This window comes from Homalodisca vitripennis, chromosome 8 (genome assembly GCF_021130785.1).
Source record: "Homalodisca vitripennis isolate AUS2020 chromosome 8, UT_GWSS_2.1, whole genome shotgun sequence".
Taxonomy (NCBI): domain Eukaryota; kingdom Metazoa; phylum Arthropoda; class Insecta; order Hemiptera; family Cicadellidae; genus Homalodisca; species Homalodisca vitripennis.
This window is the reverse complement of record NC_060214.1, coordinates 15,224,387-15,244,241: the sequence shown is the minus strand read 5'-3', so window position 1 is coordinate 15,244,241 and position 19,855 is coordinate 15,224,387. Positions and strand designations below refer to the sequence as shown.

The 19,855-nt window shown below is 40.6% G+C and overlaps 1 protein-coding gene across 1 annotated transcript in view; it reads left to right on the top strand.

Annotated features, from left to right (window-relative positions):
• LOC124367346 (protein-tyrosine sulfotransferase-like) overlaps window positions 1-19,855 on the top strand; it is a 30,253-nt gene that overhangs the window by 9,897 nt on the left and 501 nt on the right. Inside the window, exons 4-6 of the mRNA XM_046824091.1 lie at window positions 1,866-1,971; window positions 16,548-16,742; window positions 18,226-18,479. Of these exons, the coding sequence (XP_046680047.1) occupies window positions 1,866-1,971; window positions 16,548-16,742; window positions 18,226-18,479 (555 nt within the window). The remainder of the gene's footprint in view (window positions 1-1,865; window positions 1,972-16,547; window positions 16,743-18,225; window positions 18,480-19,855) is intronic.

Genomic DNA, 19,855 nt, shown 5'->3' with positions numbered 1-19,855 from the left:
GAGAACGGCTCGATTGACGCATTAATGAGTGTCTGATTAGATTGAAAATTATCTTGACTTGTAGCATTTTTAATTCTTCAACTCAAATTGATCCTTCGTTTTACAGGCGGCATGAGTCAACAACTGAGTAAATGAAAACACGCAAAATAAACCAACCAGATAAATCTAGTAACCTGTCCGTCAGTTGAGAAACAACCAATACAATTAAATGTACAGCTGATTTTTGAAATTTGTGATTCACTTTTGGCAGGCAAACTTCTATGTCCATGTAGCCTAACCAACTACCAGAGCTCAATACAGTTTTTTACTCACAGTCAGTTGTACAAGTCAAACCAAACTAAGCTGTATAAAATTCTTGGGAACTGTTTTGATAAACCTTATTTGGCGATAAATTTTACCGGCGATTCCATAAGTGATTTCCTGCTCAATAACACTGCCACCATAGCATATCCTTTCCAAATGCATACCAGATACACGTGTAATAGTTATTAGAAAATTTGCTAATCTTCATTTTCTCTTACTTTTTATATTTTTAACTTCCAATCACCTAAATCAAAACGTCTCACTGATAGAACGAAAGGATGTTTAGTATAATCAACATCTTTTTGGGCCAGAATAATTTGCACTTATAGATTCTTCCTATTGTATGAATGTTACAGTATGCTACTTTAGCCTTAAGTCATGCAGCCATTATATTTGGCGAAATCGTACCGATCTCCTTAGAGAAAGCAATAGTGTCATTAAAGACAATAGGAGGCGAGGAACAGAATAAAGCGGCCTGAGAAGGGGTGAAGTGCTGTCAGTGGAGTCGTAATCCTTTGAGCGAATCCTCGCGAATACGGCTCAGTTTGACATTCTATTCCAAGCATCACATCGAGCGGGTAAACAAAAGAACAAGGGTCTCTTAAGAGTGCATTAGTCTCGTTCTTCTGTTCTATTCTCATCGCTTGAGTTGTTTTTTGTTGGACACTCCTTTACATGTGTGCAGCGCTCACACACACACACACACACACACACACACACACACACACACACACACACACACGCACGCGCGCGCCTGTTCTAGTAATACTGTCTAACTGAGGACTTTTAGTGCCATTGCGCGTCTGTCAACATAGAGGCCCAGTTTGCCAGGAAAAACACTTTCAATTGTTTGGCCTGAGGCCAGCTGGCCTCGTTTAGCAGCAGACAATAGGGTTTTTTGGATGGGCGACTTTGATTTGTCTTCTGATCGAACTTCTGATTAAACCGCCATTAAATCAGTTTTTTTTTATTTCCTTTTAGACTGTGGAAAACTTGACAGATAATAAGATTGTTGAGATTGTGTGTCGGTAAAATGATAGAATATTATGAAACACCATATCAAAATTGATATATAATAGAAAAGCTTTTAAGGTGGACTAGCTTTAGTTAAAATTCTAATTAACATTTATTTAGCGTTTCGGTAAGCTTCTCATATTTGAAAGGTTGTTTTTACCTACTAAAACTCAGTATATTTTACCTAGATATATTTGGCCTAAAAATAACTTCAACAACTATATCATCTGTATCATATAGTTATACATTATTACTTAAATTATGTTTGTTTGATTTTGTGTTCGAATTACCTTTACGATCGAAAGGGGATTCCAATATACGCTTTCGAAAACAAACTGAACAGCGCAAACTAGAAGTATGATTTATGATGTAAATATTTATTAAGTCCCAAAATGGAGTCGCCAATAAGATGAATAAAACAAGTATTTACTAAATAAAATAATGTATTATGTACCAAAAGTATTCACCTCTTCTTCTCCATGCTGGCTTCGTGTAATTGTTTTACATTGACAAAGATAATAGGCCTGGGCCTTGTTTGTGGCATTTAGGTGCGGTCCAGAAACTAGAGTTATCCCAAGACTGCTGCAGTTCAGAGAAATCTTCTTACGCAAAGAGGAGTTGGCGCTGATGAAAGAGGCAGGAATCACTCTTGAAGTGAGTGGCATATGTCTACGATATATTCATGTGATATAATGTATTCGCATTACTTGTATATCATGACTCGCCTTCGGCTCGCTGGGGGCTACGCCCCCAGGCCCCCAAAGTAAACGCTTGCAAATTCGGGGATAAGCGGAATTCGGTGACTGGTTAAGTCCGGACATTAAGTAAATGACAAGGGATTTAAAAATTGACCTTTTTCATAGATTTTTTTTCCGGATTCGTAAAAACTTTTGACTTTGAGGGCATTTTGCGGTTAAACCGTTAGAGATACGACAAAAAGTGACTGGACCTTTCTTGTTGGAAATTTAATTGTGCCCTCAGATCTGATCTACGACCTATGGTTTAGCCAGAAATGAGCTCGGGAGAAAAGTCTGCACGGGTCAGCTATCTTGAATTGTTTAGTATAAACATAATAAAAACCGACCTCAAGGCAGTATTTTAAGTCGAACAGGGGGTTTAATATCACCAGGAGACTATCTAGTCAAGGCGAGAAATTCCCTGGGTGGGTAATTAATGTTAAGGAGGTTAAGACAAGAGGGGGTTTAATTTCGTCAGGATATTGTCTGGTCATATGAACAAATTCCCAGGGGGGGTTAACGTTACCGGGGGATAAGTCTCCAGGGGGTTATCTGGTCATACCAGGATCTTCCCAGGGGGGGGGGTTAAGAGATTTGGTGACTGGTAAAATTCGGACATGAGGTCATGGCAGGAAATTCCCTGGGGTGGTTTAATGTTACCAGGGGGGTTAACACATCAGGGGGTTGAATGTACAGGAGGTTATCAGGTCATACCAGGAAATCCCCGGGGGGGGGGTTAATATTACCGGGGGTTAATGACACACTTGGGCCTTTTTTAGAGGGTATTGTGTCTGTGAACATAATAAATATTCCTCTGTCCCTATCTACTATTGACGCTTAGCTAACGCTCAGCCAACTCCCGAAGTCACTGAACCTTTTCTGTAGATCACGTGATTTCCTAAATCCCGTTTAAAATTTGTTTTGAGTTACGACCAACCGTTTAGCCGCTATCAAGCCCGGAATGTAAATTTTTAGGCGAAAATGTCCAATATTTTCACTTAATCGCGTTTTGCGGTCAAACTAAGGGAAATATAGTAAAAAGTCACTGGACCTTTTTTGTAGGTCATCTTATTTCCTAAATAAAACGTTAGTCTTATTTTGACCTCCGACCAATGGTTTCGCCGCTATCGACCCCAAAAACAAAAGTTTCGCGTAAAAGTTACAACAAAATTGTACATAATCACGTTTTTCGGCCAAACCAATCGAGATAGGGCAAAAGATTACTGGACCTTTTCTGTAGATCGCGCAATTTGCTAATTTGATGGGTCAATCAGATTTGAGCTACGACCAACGGTTCGGCCGCTATCGGGCTTGAAACATTATTTTTATCGAAAAAATCTCTGGAATTTCAAATGTTCGAGCGTTTTGTCGCTTAACCATGGAAGATAGAGCAAAAAGTCATTAGACCTTTTTTGTAGTTCACTTCATTCCTGACTATGAATTTTCCGTCAGATCCGAGCTAGCTCCAACGGTTCGCCCGCTATCGGGCTTACAAAAAATGCCTGCAGGGGTGAAGAATGCGCGATTTTTTGGGAATTTTTTTGAGGGGTTGAAAATGAAAAAATTCTCACTTTTCGGGATTTTCCTGGTGGTTACACGTGGAAAGCTATCTGTGTACCAAATTTCAAGTCTCTAACTCATCTGGAAGTAGGTTAGAATTAGTATACGTGAGTCAGTCAGTCAGTCAGTTACACATGCGGTTGTATATATATTAGATCTAGGTCTGGATGAATGAATGTGTTTTGATACTATGTGTACGTGGAAACTTCTCTTTAGAGTAATTAGTACTGGCAATCACCATAGCAACAAAATGTCCCTGTACGTTCTTACTCTTTCCACAATCCACTATCTACAATCTCCTTGGTTTGCCAAAGAACTTGAGCTTCTACTCGCATAATGTGGACAATCCAACTAGTAGAGTGGTGAGCCGGGGCTCAGTTTGGACAATTTATTTTTGTCTATTATTTTCCCACCTCGGCCACTCTTGTCAGTCGGTGGGGGAGTCACTCCGTCAGAGTATTGATTTTCTGCCTGGTTGAGGTCAGCTGGTTGACCTTGACTAGTTTACCGACCAGCTGTTCATCGGCACCGGCACTGGCTCTGGCTACTGTTCGGAGCGGTCAGACACGTTCGGAGAAGCTACTGCGTTGCTGTCTGTTCTCTGCTCGTCCCGTTCCACATGGCTGGCTAATTCACCGACTTTCGGCAGGGTCCCCGTGAGTGCCGTCAGCGGGACTGGTGCGGCGAGTCTGCCCGAACAACTGAAAAATTGAATGCCCGCGCCCTGCCAGCGCTATTGGATCGGCATCCAACCGGAGTGTAGTGCTCCCATTCATTTCTTCTGTAACAAGGTTGGATTAAAAATGTTTTTTTTTACTTCTTATACTGAACTTGCGAGGACTGGGGTGCTACTGTTCGGAAAAAAAAAATTTAAAATTTAAAAAAATAAAATATAAAAAAAAAATTAAAAGGGCAGTACCTAGCCAGTATTTATTTAGTTAGTTACATGACCTGAAGGGGAGGATTTCATCTTTAATTCGGATTCGTGGAGGCAACTAAGCCCCCGCCTCCTTCGAAAATTGGCTTTAAATATATTTTTTTAAATTTCGGCTACAAACTTGAAACAAAATTACTTTTCAAAAATAGTGGGCCTAGAAATTCTACAACCTTTTTCCTCCCCTCAGTTCATAAAAAATTTACCTGTTAAAAATTTTATATTTACCACCGCCGTACCTGATATATGTTATTTATAGACCAAATTTCTATTTATTGTGTTATTATTATATTATTTATTTATTATGTTATTGTCATTATTGGAATTATATTTATTGTTGTTATTTAGTTTTTAAGTTACGCGGTGCACCGTGGTGCTGCATAATTGTATTTTGCATGGAAATGTTTGCCACCTACTAATTATATTTCTTGTACTCGAAATCTTGTCTCGTTTTTGTCTCTTCCCACTAGTGGCATGTGATTGTTTTTTTTTTATGATTTGCTCCGAGTTTGGGAGGGGCGCGCTTCCGAGACCTCCTGTCTTTTTCGCTAACTCGGAACAAAATGGTATCAGAGCGTGGTTACGTGTTTTTACCCTCTACGGGCCCGGGGTTTTTGTTTTGCCACTGGTGGTGAGAGGCACGAGTTGAAGTTGTTAGTTGACTTCCTGCGCCTGTGCCGTCTCGCTGAGCTATTTTTCGCTGATTTACAGGAAGTGTGTGAACTTATTTATTCTCTGATTATTGTTACTTGTGTGTTTTTGTTATATCTTGTCTTCGTGTTTTTTTTTCTGGTTTTGTTCTGGTACGGCGTAGTGTTTTGTTGCGGTATTTTGGTTTCGCTGCCGTGTTTCGTGGACGGCAGGAATTCTGGGGACCCTGCTGAGAGTGTTGTCTCACTAAGTTATTCACTTGTCGCCTTAGTTATTGCTTTGTTAGTCGTTGACTTCGAGTCAGTGTGTGTTACTTGTTAGTCTGTGTCATTTATTTATTTATCATGTCTGTCTCTCTGGTGCCTGAATACTTGTTGAAGGAGAATCTCCATTTTGAGTTGTTGGCTCGTGGGCTTACTCCGGGTTCCGACTGCGAGTCCATGCGGAAGCAACTGCGTGATAATATGGAACTGGACACGACCTGGCCTAGAGATTTGACGTTCCAGAAGCAGAGGCCTATTTTGGAGGCTAAGTTGGAGACGTTTGAGAATAGTCAGGAGGACTGGTTGGAGTCGCCGCCTACTGGCCGAGAGAGGGCTAGGTATTTGTCCCGGCTTACCCATCTACATATGAGGCTGTCGCTACTTAGAGCCAAGCTTACCAGTTCTGGTGATAAGGAGTGGTTGGAGGAACGCGTCACCTTGGTTGACGGCCTGCTGACTGTACTCGAGAGGGACGAGGGGGCAAAGGCTCCTGAAAAAACTTTGTCTGCGATTGACTCTGCTGCGGCTGTTAAGGGTGAATGCCGGATCCCTGGGTCAGTTGTTGCTGATTTTGATGTGGGCGTGGCGTCGGGGGTGTCTGGTGTGGACGGGGCCCGGGGGCCTGCGACCCAAATGCCTGCTGGATCTGGGGGACTGGGGACTGTGGTGACGGGATCCTTTGTTCAGTATCACAAGCTTCCGAACCCACTTACCCCGTTGCTGCAGCGACTACCAACGGTGGATGGTCTAGATACTGAAGCCTTGCTGCGGTTTCTTTCTGAGATCCTGCGACTGCATGACTTGCCTGGTCTTCAGGGAGCGAGCTTCCTGCATGTCATCTCTCCGTTTTGTAGGCCACCTTTGGGTGACTGTCTGGTTCGAGTTCTCCAGAGGGGTGGTACCCTGGATGATTTTCATAGGGAGGCATTGGGTTTCTTTGTTCCTGGTCAGTTGAGGGAACGTCTCCGTGTGGAGAAATTCTTTAGGCCTCAGGGCAACGGAGAGAGTTTGGCTAAGTTTGTGGCCGAGGTGAGGGACACTGATAGGGTGTTAAGGCTCAATATCCCCGAAAGTACTGTGGTCACCACCATTCTTGAGGGTCTCAATCCTGAAGAGAGGTCCCGTCTAGTTTTTGCTGGTCGCCCTTCCACCTTTTCTGAACTGGACCGTCTGTGCATTGCTTCGCGCAGCGTGCAGTTTGCTGACCGGCAGAGGGCGGAGAGGAACAATCATCGTTCCATCCAGCCCTCCAGGGCTGTCACGGCCGTACAGAATCCCGTGGATGGGCCACATCACTCTGGTGGGCTTCATCCACCCATCTGCTATGCCTGTGGTGAACGAGGTCATACTCGTCGGGAGTGTCCTAGGAGATATCGCACTGGTCCAAAAAAACTAGATCAAAGGGGGGTTTTATCTGAAGTTCCCCCGAGGTCTAAGAAAAAATTTCAAAAAAATAGTACCTTTGCGAAAATTTGATTAATAGTTTGGACACTACGAGCCTAGCAGAAAAGGGAAACCTACGGCTTAGGACAGCATCTTCGGTGTGCCCTTATATCAATATCTTAGTGGGAGACTCAGTGCATAAGGCCCTAGTTGATTCCGGGTCAGCCTGTAGCCTCATCTCTTCCCGTCTTTTTGAAGCCATTTCAAGGTTAGGTTTGGTGAAGCACACCGAGGAGTCTTCTTTAACTTGCTGGACTGCTTCTAATTCCCCTCTTCCAATTTCGAGGAAGGCTTCAATCAAGTTTAAGGTTGAATGTTTTTCATGGGTGTGGAGCTTCCTTGTGGCCTAGGACCTGAGCATGGACTGTATTTTGGGGGCGGATTTTATTCAAAAGACTGGTTTGGTGCTGGATCTTCAGGCGGGCCAGTCTTATTTCAAATTCAATCGGCGAGTGTCAGTCCCCTTTTCTGATAAATTCAAATCGACACCGCAGGTTGGTGAGGTGGAGTGTGAGGAAGGTTCTGCCCCTGGGGACCCGTTCGGTCACTTGGATGAGGAGCAAGCTGGGGTTCTCCGTGAGCTTTGCTCAAGATTTCCGGAGGTCCTCACACCCAAGCTCGGTTCTACCCATCTTATTGAATATGAAATTCGTCTGACTGACACTCAGCCAGTACGCTCCCACCCATACAAGTTGGCTCCTCCAAAGATGGAGGTTATGCGTGGTATCATCAAGGATCTCTTGGATCAAGGAGTTATTGAGCCCTCAAACTCATCGTATGCCAGTCCAGCGTTCTTGGTTCCAAAGCCTAATGGAAAACATCGTATGGTGGTTGACCTAAGAAAACTTAATGCCAAAATTGAAATAGACTCAGTGCCTCTCCCCGATCTCCATTCTGCTTTTGATTGGTTCGGTAAGGCCAAATTTTTCACTATATTTGATTTGAACCAAGCATATCATCAGATTCCGTTGAAGAAGGAATCACGTCCTCTCACGGCCTTCTGTGTTCCGTGGAATTTGTATCAGTACCGATCTGTGCCTATGGGGCTAGCTGTGGGGGCCCAAACGTTAACTAGGTTGCTTGACTCCATCTTCCACGATGTGAAGTTCAGATATGTCTTTAATTATCTTGATGACCTTCTGGTCTACAGTGAGTCTTTCACGGAACACGTTAAACATCTTGAGGAGGTCTTGGTTAGGTTGGGTAGGGCTGGCCTTACAGTCAATCCGGAGAAGGTGTCTTACGCCAAGTCTGAAATATCGTTTCTCGGTCACCTCGTGTCGTCTAGGGGTGTATCTATAGACCCTGCCAGGACCCAAGGCATTCGGGATTTCCCTCCTCCGAAGGATGCCAAGGGTGTTGCCAGATTCATCGGCATGGTTAATTTCTACCGTAGGTTTATTCCTGACTTTGCCGAGGTGGCGGCCCCTCTGAACACCTTAAGAAGGAAAGACGCAAAGTTCGTTTGGGGTGAAGATCAAGAACGTGCTTTTCAACTGCTTAGGGAGGCCATTATCCAACCTCCTGTGCTGCGAATACCGGACTTTAGTAGGCCCTTCATCTTGCAGACTGACTCCTCATCCTGTGCTGTAGGAGCTGTGCTTTCTCAAGAATTCGACGGTGCTCGGCAACCTATAGCTTTTGCATCTAGGACTTTGACCCTTCAGGAAAAGAAATCTTCTATTTATGAGCTGGAGTGTTTGGCGGTCGTTTTCGGCATGGATAAGTTTCGGAGGTTCCTAGAGCATTCCGAATTTCTGCTGGAAACTGACAATCAGGCTCTTTCCTGGCTATTGGCCCATCCTCGACAACTCGGGAAGATTGGTCGCTGGGTTGTCAAAATTGCGGCCTTTAAATTCAGGGTGCAGCACATTCGCGGCACCCAAAACGTCGTCGCCGATGCTCTTTCTAGAATGTATCATCTACCCAGCGATCCTGTTGATTCTCAAGCACCGTTGTGTGGGACTGTGATGTTGGATTTCCCTGCTGCCTTTGAGAGTTTTGGCTCTCACCAACTTCAAGACCCCGAGTTGTCAAACATCATTAGTGAGCTCCAGGAGGGAGAAGCCCACTCTCCTTACTTCTTGTCCAAGGGTGTCCTCTGCTGTCAGTAAACCAGCACAAAATACCAAATTAGGACTTCTTTCCTCCGAGGTGGCGGAGCGGCCTCTTGAAAAAGTATTCATTGACTATGTGGGACCCTTTCCCCGTAGCAAGTCAGGGAACACCTCCCTGCTTGTCGCTGTGGATGCTTTCTCTAAGTTTTGCTGGTTGATTCCTCTTAGGAGTGCCACGGCGTCGCTCACCGTCAAGGCACTCAAGTCCCGCCTTCTACAGAATTTTGGAGTGCCCGCCACCTTCGTCTCAGACAACGGCACACAATTCGTGTCGAGGGAGTTTCATCGCTTCTGTTTTGGGCATGGAATCAAACATGTTACGACATCTCCTTACTACCCCCAGCCTTCTCATGCTGAGCGGTTCAACCGCAATCTCAGAGCCGCCCTCATCGCTTATCACGCTGAGAAACAAACTACCTGGGATGAAAACTGAGCTGGCTTCAGTTAGCCTTCAATTCTGCTCTTCACGAAAGTCATGATTCCACGCCTTTCCAGGTCATGTTTAGTCGTCCTCCTTCTGATCCCTTGTCTAATCTCTGGAGTCTGGATAGTCTTCTACCAGTGCCTGGTACTCCCAATGTGAGTGACACTTGGGAAGCAGTCAGGGTTAAGCTCCTACAGTCTAGGGAAAGGGTGAGGAGAAAATTCAATAAGGGACGTATTGCTAACCCCTTCCAGGTGGGGGATCTTGTCTTTTGTAAGGCCCATCCGGTCAGTTCGGCCGTGGATAAACGGGCAGCCAAACTTTGCTATCGGTGGACAGGTCCTCACCGGATTCTTCGTTTTCTCTCCCCAGTTACTGCTGAGTTGGTTGATCCCGTATCGGGGAGGTTGTGGCGGAAGGCCCACGTTTCTCATCTGAAGGCCTTCCGTGGTGCCACCTCTGGTCATGCTCTGGATACTGGTGCGGCTGCGGGGGTGTCCGGGGACTGATCACCCCTGGTTTTCCCTGTGGTGTCGTTTTACTCTCTTTCTGTTTTCTTCTTTCTCCAAGAGAGGCGCCTCTCAAAATTTCAGGAGGATCGTGTTTTGTCTGCCTCCTGCTCAGGACTTCGTTTCCTGTTAGGGTTCTCGACTTCCCGTTTCCTGTGCCAGAGCTTGTTGGTTCTTCTTTCAGTGGGGGAGAGGTTTTGTTTGGGGTTGCACCCTTTTTAGTGGGGGAGGTTGAGCCGGGGCTCAGTTTGGACAATTTATTTTTGTCTATTATTTTCCCACCTCGGCCACTCTTGTCAGTCGGTGGGGGAGTCACTCCGTCAGAGTATTGATTTTCTGCCTGGTTGAGGTCAGCTGGTTGACCTTGACTAGTTTACCGACCAGCTGTTCATCGGCACCGGCACTGGCTCTGGCTACTGTTCGGAGCGGTCAGACACGTTCGGAGAAGCTACTGCGTTGCTGTCTGTTCTCTGCTCGTCCCGTTCCACATGGCTGGCTAATTCACCGACTTTCGGCAGGGTCCCCGTGAGTGCCGTCAGCGGGACTGGTGCGGCGAGTCTGCCCGAACAACTGAAAAATTGAATGCCCGCGCCCTGCCAGCGCTATTGGATCGGCATCCAACCGGAGTGTAGTGCTCCCATTCATTTCTTCTGTAACAAGGTTGGATTAAAAATGTTTTTTTTTACTTCTTATACTGAACTTGCGAGGACTGGGGTGCTACTGTTCGGAAAAAAAAAATTAAAAATTTAAAAAAATAAAATATAAAAAAAAAATTAAAAGGGCCAGTACCTAGCCAGTATTTATTTAGTTAGTTACATGACCTGAAGGGGAGGATTTCATCTTTAATTCGGATTCGTGGAGGCAACTAAGCCCCCGCCTCCTTCGAAAATTGGCTTTAAATATATTTTTTTTAATTTCGGCTACAAACTTGAAACAAAATTACTTTTCAAAAATAGTGGGCCTAGAAATTCTACAACCTTTTTCCTCCCCTCAGTTCATAAAAAATTTACCTGTTAAAAATTTTATATTTACCACCGCCGTACCTGATATATGTTATTTATAGACCAAATTTCTATTTATTGTGTTATTATTATATTATTTATTTATTATGTTATTGTCATTATTGGAATTATATTTATTGTTGTTATTTAGTTTTTAAGTTACGCGGTGCACCGTGGTGCTGCATAATTGTATTTTGCATGGAAATGTTTGCCACCTACTAATTATATTTCTTGTACTCGAAATCTTGTCTCGTTTTTGTCTCTTCCCACTAGTGGCATGTGATTGTTTTTTTTTTTATGATTTGCTCCGAGTTTGGGAGGGGCGCGCTTCCGAGACCTCCTGTCTTTTTCGCTAACTCGGAACAGTGGCAATGCTCGGCTGATGGACAGGTAGCGATAAGGATATCGTCTGAAAAAGTCCATCACTTTGTAAAATCTTCCCCACCATCCTCATTTTACACTAATCAGGGATCTCCGGTTCTTTTGTATTATCCGGAGGCCACTTTTTTGGAAGAGATTTTCTTACCGTGACCTCAAATAGTGCATTATTAGGAATAACAGACTTTGTTTGACTTGCTGTGAAAATTACATGTTATTATGACGATCGGTTCTTTTTCTGCCTCCCAAAATTAAACGATGTCGGCGATGAGGCCACTCTATCCCTATATACTACTTTTATTACGAGATGTACGTAGATTTAGATTAGGTTATCAAACACATATTATCAGTAGCGTCAAAGTTAAAGACAACCTTTATAAGAGTTCACGTGAACTGAATTTTGGTATTATCTCGAGGGATGTTCTTCTATTTTTTGCTAAATGTGCAGGGTGATGCCGAAGGACCAGACGTATTTCCGATCGGTACTTTCCCAACCTCAGATCACGTCCCAAATCGTCCAACTTTTCCGACGTCAGATTATTTTGAGTTCGGTTTCGGAACATCCCTTGAGAAAGTACCTAAATTCAAGCCCAGACATATCTAGTCATGTAAGCATTTATCTTGTACATATTATTTAATGTTCTAGGTTAATGAAATTCAAAACTTAAGTCCAATTTTTTCTGGTTCTTATTTCGTGTTACGCGAGAGGGCGCTTATAGTTTTGATTCGAATCTGATTTTTGATACTTACACCAAGTAATATTGTATTTAGGATACAACCAATATTGAGGTTTATCATCAGACAAACCTAAATGAAAATATTCTGCCCATATTGCAGATTCCATAGCATCAACTCTTAGTGTAGCGTATCTTCTGATGACTAGACCATAGAAGATTTGGAATTGTATTGACGAAATCCCCAGATAGCCAATATTTTCCAACTGTGAGAATTTTCTTTCAGTATTTAGTTTGTAACCTTATCAGACTTTTACGTCAAAAATCAAATGGTACATTGAAGCAACATGGGATTTCTCGCAGCCTATTATAGCCTAGAGCTAACAATTAGAGAAAACAGTTTGTATCATGATTTGGCATTCGATAGCACAGAAGGTATTGTATACTGGTATAGATCAGCTGATATTCAGTGCCACTGTAATGACTAGTTCAACAAAAACTTGTATACTATATGAAATAGACTATGAATCTACTTGCACGTGCGCTAAAAACCCAATCTAGCATCTGCGGCATTGTAGACGATAAACGCTGAATGCAGGCTCTTAAAAATAATTTTTTATCAAAATCAAGGTAATGTTAACCATATTGTGTTGCATATCATTGTAAGAGGAAATCCTGCATAGCTTATAAAAATGTTGACTTGTATTTTTTAGAATTATATTTCACATACACACAAATATGATGTAAATAATTTAACAGAAATTACATCTTCTTTTCTGTATCAATTTTTGAATTGTGAACACACAATTCGCAGTTAAAACATCTGTTATTATGTCAACATTCTTTTATGCGTAGAAATGATTAGAAAACGCAATCTTTGTTAACAAGTTTAATCATCCATATCTCCGAATATATTCTCTCAATAAGACTATAGTACCTCGTCCACATTACACACACACACACACACACACACACACACACACACACACACACACACACACACACACACACACACACACACACACACACACACACACACACACACACACACACACACACACACACACACACACATTTTCTTAAAACAAAATTGTATCTTCACAAACTTTACAATCAAAGAAACGTCTGAAAAACATTTTGAAGCAGTCGGGGTCAAACTTGAAACAAACAAATCAAAATTAGTCGTCGTAGGCATATACAGGTCTCCTGGAGGAAACGAAGACGTTTTTCTTTTATAGTTTAGAAGCTTTACTTACGGACCTGGGTAAACAAAAAATATTACATTCTGATGGGTGATTTTAATGTTGATGCACTAAACAACAATCACCCATCTACCAAGCGTTTAGTCGATTTGCTAAGATCATTTGATCTTGAACTGTTGGTGAAATCTCCAACGAGAGTAACCACTAATACTCAATCGGCTATAGACAACATTATTACTAATATCTCTGATGTCGCAGTGACTGTGGTCAATACAGCAATCTCTGACCACTATGGCCAAGAGGCTATTATCAGAGGTAAACTATTCAAAAAAGAACCGAAAATTCCCAAAACAATAAGAGACACAAGGCCTGGAAATATTGCTCTCCTCAACGCCTCCCTTTCTAAAGAAAAATGGGATTTTCTAAATTCGATACAACCGGTAGAACAGCAGTTTAAAACTTTTAATGAATATTTAAATTTCCATTTCAACACCTGTTGTCCTACTAAAACAGTTAAAATCGGTACAAAAAAGACGCAAAATACTTGGATTACAAAAGGCATCATTGTTTCAAGGGAAAAACTTAAGTTTTTTTCAGAAATCAATAGAACCACGACCAACGAACAATTTAAAGCCTTTTTTCGAGTTTACAAAAGAACTTATAGGAAAGTAATCATTGCTGCGAAAGCATATGATGTTTCTAAATTAATTCTTTTTTCCAAAAATATTTCCAAAACTGTCTGGGACATTATAAACAACAAAAGTCGCGAATATAATCAAATAAAAGTCCAAATAGGGGATAGACTTGTGAGTGATGCCTCAGAGGTCGCTAGCGAGTTTAATAGATTTTTTTGCATCTGTTGCTGGTGGGCGAGATCCTCGTTCATCACTTCCACAAGGAAACCCCAGGCGTAGACAGAGCCCAGCAACCTCATTGGTGCTGGCTCCTGTGTTTGAGGAAGAGATTAATCAAATAATTCAACAACTTCCAAACAAAAAGTCTAATGACATTAATTTTATGTCAATGTGGCTCATAAAAAAATGCTCAAAGCATATAGTGAAGCCACTGACCAAATTAGTTAATCTATCGTTTCTAACAGGAGTCTTTCCCTCTCTCCTAAAATTGGCAAAAGTGCATCCAATTCATAAGAAAGATAACCCCAATTCAGTAAATAACTATCGGCCTGTCTCTATTTTGCCTGTATTGAGCAAAATATTCGAAAAAAAACTTTTTTTTTGTCAAGAATGCTAAATTTTTTAAACAAACACAACCAACTTTCAGACGACCAATTTGGTTTCAGAAAGGGAAAGTCGACAATTGACGCTATAGTGAATCTTGTCGATATGGTTGTAGAGGGAATTGAAGGTCATAATCACACATTAAGTGTATTTATTGACCTTTCAAAAGCATTTGACTGTGTTGACCACAAAACACTGCTTGACAAATTAGAATCCCACGGCATTCGAGGCGTGCCACTTTTATGGATTACTTCATTCCTAAACCATAGAACACAGGTCGTCCAAATTTCGAATCAAATTTCAAAACCTACTGCACTGAGATATGGAGTTCCCCAGGGATCAATACTCAGTCCAATTCTTTTCCTGATATATGTTAATGACATTGAATCATCACTACTGCATGGAAAGCTTGTGCAGTACGCAGATGACACGACTCTCTGTTTTAGAGGAGGTACAAAACAAAATTTAGAAATACAGACCTTTGTTGACCTTAAAAATTGTGTCCAACATTTCAATAGCCTCAATCTTCAAATAAACTCATCAAAATCAAATTTCCTAAACTTTTCAATGCGCTCTATAGATATTGAAAGAGGTCCTGCTGTTATGGTTGCAGATACATTATTGGAAGAAGTCTATTCTTCAAAGTTCCTTGGAATACACCTTGATCGAGGGTTGACATGGAAAAATCACATTGATTATGTTTGTGCCAAATTATCCTCAGGAGTTTATGTCTTAAGATCTTTGGCAAAATACTGCCCAAGTCAGGTACTGATTACGGCGTACTACGGGCTAATTTATCCCCACCTTTCGTATGGAATCGTTTTGTGGGGAGCCTGTGCAAACAACCATTTTATGAGAGTTTTCAAATTACAAAAAAAAGCAATTCGCATTATCGCTAATTTAAACTTCAGAGAGTCGTGCAGGACAGCGTTTAAAAATTTGCAACTGTTAACTTTGCCATGTCTCTACATCTTAGAAACAACCTTATATTGTTTGTCTAAATGTGCCTTAACCAGAGGACGAGACATACATGAATATGAGACAAGAGGCAGAGATAACTACCGTTCGGGAATGCACAGAACGGTGGTTTATGAACATTTGCCTTCGCAGGCAGGTGTTCATTTTATAAACAGATTGCCAAACAAAATTAAAAATGCCTCAACGCCCAAGGTGTTTAAAAACTCGTATCAAACTCTGCCTGGCGTCAAACGCTTTCTACAGTGTTGATGAGTTTCTGGCATTCAACTGGGAGACCACGCGATGAGGAAACTGACTCCAGCGCCGAAAGTGGGCGTAATTGGCATGGAATGAATGGGGAGTGAATGTTTGAATGTTGTAAGTTTAAATGTGGCCTTGATGTGGGATGAATGGAAAAAATTTAGACATGAAAATTGACGTTTGCTATGCAATGTATATTGTCAACTGCAATTAAACGATTTGATTGATTTGACACACGCACGCGCACACACACACACAATAGTATCTACCCCCTAACTAGTGATCATTCTTAATGAAATTCTGTCTATTCAGAGCGCAAAATAACACGTATTATTGTACTACTAGACACAACATAGCAAGCCTGGCCGTATGGGCAGTTACCACAACCCACTTCCCCCTCCCCATTCGGCGTTGCCACATTGTCGTATCAGCTGATTCTCAATATAAGACGACTCGATGACGTCTCGTTTCGTTCCGGTTGTTTCATTCGTTTTGTTATCGGCGTCCAATTGTTCTACATGTTTTTATATTATTACTCTATTTGCTTACATTTTGTGTTGTAGTGTAAACACATGGTAATTTGAAAGTGAAGTAAATAATATAGGAAGCTAGATGAGAAGTAAAGATAAACAGTAACGATCACTCGATTGTTGAATTTAATCGATTATCCCATCACTAGCTATTCTTTAATTACCGCTGGCAAAATCACGCCACAACCCAGGTTTCTATTGATATGCCTCGTACTAAAGGCGTTAGATAGTTCAATAAACCAACTATTGGCAAATCTGTTGAGTAGATCAATTGCTATAATTTATATTAAGTTTTTCATTTTGTTTTTGTTCGGACTGCATTTACGCTTAAATGTACTCTTCCTGTTGCAGATCCTGAACAGAGCAACGGCCACGTTCCTTCTGGACATCATGGTGCACCATGGGGAGCCGGCACCTCGACTTTGTGACAAGGATCCTTTCATCATTAACTATGCCAAGTATCTTTGCCGAATCTTCCCCAGGGCCAAGATGATCTTCATGGTACGGGATGGAAGAGCATCCACGTATTCTGCTATAAAAAGAAATGTAACTATAAATGTTCAATATTGCCTTCATTCCTCTGAACAAACAGGTTTTATACTATATTTTCGTTTAGAATACCTACAACGCAAATTGAACTTTAACTATGGTCCTGTTAGCCAGATACCAACAATATTAGACATAAAAAATTGTTAAGGTTTTTACATTTAAATTCAGTATCCACAAATAAATCCAAATAAATTACATGTACATACTAATATATATAATTTGAATAAAGATTGAAGACAACAATCTTGACAACAGTACTTGAACACGGATCTCTCTTTTGCCGGACGAGTATGCTACCAGTACACCACAGAGCCCTTACATTTTACGATTCAATTATTTTTTTTATTTGACCGTTTCTGTCACAAGTGTGTATAAATAACCAAACTAACATATGATCGGAAGAGTAAATTACCTGTCAACAAACTTTTAATGTTCATTGCATTTTTATAAACACCAACAGGCTAATTTAAATTTCAATAAAGAAAGCAATAGCCAACGCAGTGATAACCGATAATGTTCCTCCTATATATTGAATTGGAATTGGACTTCAACTATTGTCATAATTTAATATTAGGTTAAATAGTATGTTATAGGTGCAATTCACGAAGCTGAATACCATCCTAGCTTGAGGTAATCGAAATCTGTTTAAGAAACCATGTAATCAACAGTACCAGTATGAGTAATTATAACACCATTAAATATATGAATACTCTGCAACAAAAATACGTTATTTATAACTTGTTATTGATACAATCGTTTCTGTCCATTTATTACGGAATGGAGGCTCATAGAGCATTGCAACAATAGCTTTTGGAGCGGTTCTTCAAAATGAATAATTAAGAGAAGGAAGTTGCGTACCATTTACAAAATTGGAATTCGCCATAAAGAAGAAGAGTTTACACTAAAAGAAGTAGTCACGTTGGGCTTTTTGCACTCAAACCTTCAACACTGAGAGGCATATTCTATGCTTCCACTTTTACTTCTTCTAAGTTATCTAAAAGTCTTCGTAAGTAATACTTTAATCGGATCTTAGACCAACTTGTGGGTGCACAAAGAAAGGGCTGATGTTGATGTTCATGTTAGTATCCCACTTTCATCCGTGCCGGTGTGATTGTGTTTCTCCTACTCGGGACTTGCATTCTCTGCAGTGACAACACCTGGACTATACTTCAAACAGCTTTTGGCTATGTTTGAATCCTTTTCTTTCCCTTCTTTTCTTCTTTCTATTCTTTATTTGGTATTTTACTAATACCTCCCCCACCTGACGAAGAGGATAGATTCCAATCCTCGAAACGTTGTGTTATACCTTTTGTAACCATAACCATATCAAACGTCCAAAATCATTTTATCCTGTCAATTTGTAGAATATGTTACAAACCCAACATCTCAACGTGGCCTTTAGGCCGCCGATTGAGGTACCAAAGTGAAGTTACATCAATGATATCCCAGACAGGCTCAACAGTACAGGTATGTTTAACAGGTGACAGTAAGCGGATTAGATTTCCACAACCTTCGCGCCTCCCTGGAGGAGTGGAACAGGGCAGTAGGCCACATGTACAATCAGTGCCAATCGATAGGTCCCAGTCGCTGTATGATGGTCCACTACGAGCAGCTGGTGTTGCATCCAGCCCACTGGATGAAAGAGGTATTGGAATTTCTCGAAGTGCCTTGGAACGAGAAGGTGCTCCATCATGAGAGTCAAATTAACAAGTCTGGGGGCATATCATTGTCTAGGTAAGGGAATAGAAAGTTACTTAACTGTTATATAATGGAACTATTGGTAAGAGACCAAGAAGACCGTAGCGTTTATAGCTCAATTTGTGCCTAATACTAGAGTAAGGAGAGATAAATCTCAAAATCCATTATACATTCAGAATTTGTTACATCAATATAAGATTTTATAATTTGCAATATTCTATTTTTTACAGAAACCGAAATTACTGAACACGTTGAAGGTTTTGATTAAAAAAAGTATCGTCCTAAAATCCCTTTGTGTAAGAGAGACGCTTTAAAAGCAACATAAGACTTTTTATGAACAGTCTAACGATTAAGTGGTATATTCTTGGGATATGACATTGAATTGTCCAGTATAATTAGTGAAGAGTATAACGGTGCATTTTCATGAAGGTGTATGGACGAAACTCTGAAATTGAGCCCTTAAGATGTTTGAAACCTTTATATTAAACCCGTTTAAACTCGTAAAAACTCAAAATTATATTATATATATATATATATATATATATATAATATATATATATATATATATATATATACTATGCCGAAATCTACGGAATTCTTGGACTCTTCTCAAATATTCTCATACATCCTCTAATTCACCAAAGAGCAGCTAAAGGGTTCACCTTTTACATACCTCATCTAAGAGTTTCTAGAATACGTATCCGTTATGTTTAACCTCGTAAAATGTCTAAATTTCCAACGATGATTCTAGAGGATCCAGGTTAGATTTGCATGGATGTTACGATTTTTGATGGACGTGAACTGAATATCATTGATATAGTATTGCCTGCAATTCATTTCTCTGAGCCTCTAACAGTTTTGACCAAGAAGACTGATTAGCCTAGTCGTTACTTTAGTGATTTCGTCAATAACTGAATTGTTCTTGTCCAATTTAATTTAACTTCTTCTACTGGTACATTATCTTTAAACAACCTAACTATTAACAATCTACAGCCATTTGGGTTACATTAATACACGTAGATTTTAATGACAAACCCCTATTGCATTTATATATTTCTCTTTTCCATATCTTTTCCCAAAATTCATCCAAAGTGATTACTAAGTTATATACAATTATTATAAATACATGTGGTGTAGCTAGACAGACAGTGCACACTAGTTTAACCTATCTCATTAAATTTTAACTCATATAACAACTATTATTCATATTCTTATAATATCCATTAAACAATTATATTCATTATCGGCCATTGTTGTAATAATGTATGGTTTTTTAATAAGTATTGAAATTATAGTACTAAAAATTTATACTTACCATTTGTTAAATTTTTTATAAAATTTACATTAAATTATAAAACATATTGTTGCTGAAATTAGTACATATAGAAATCCATTTTTCAATTTTAGGAGTT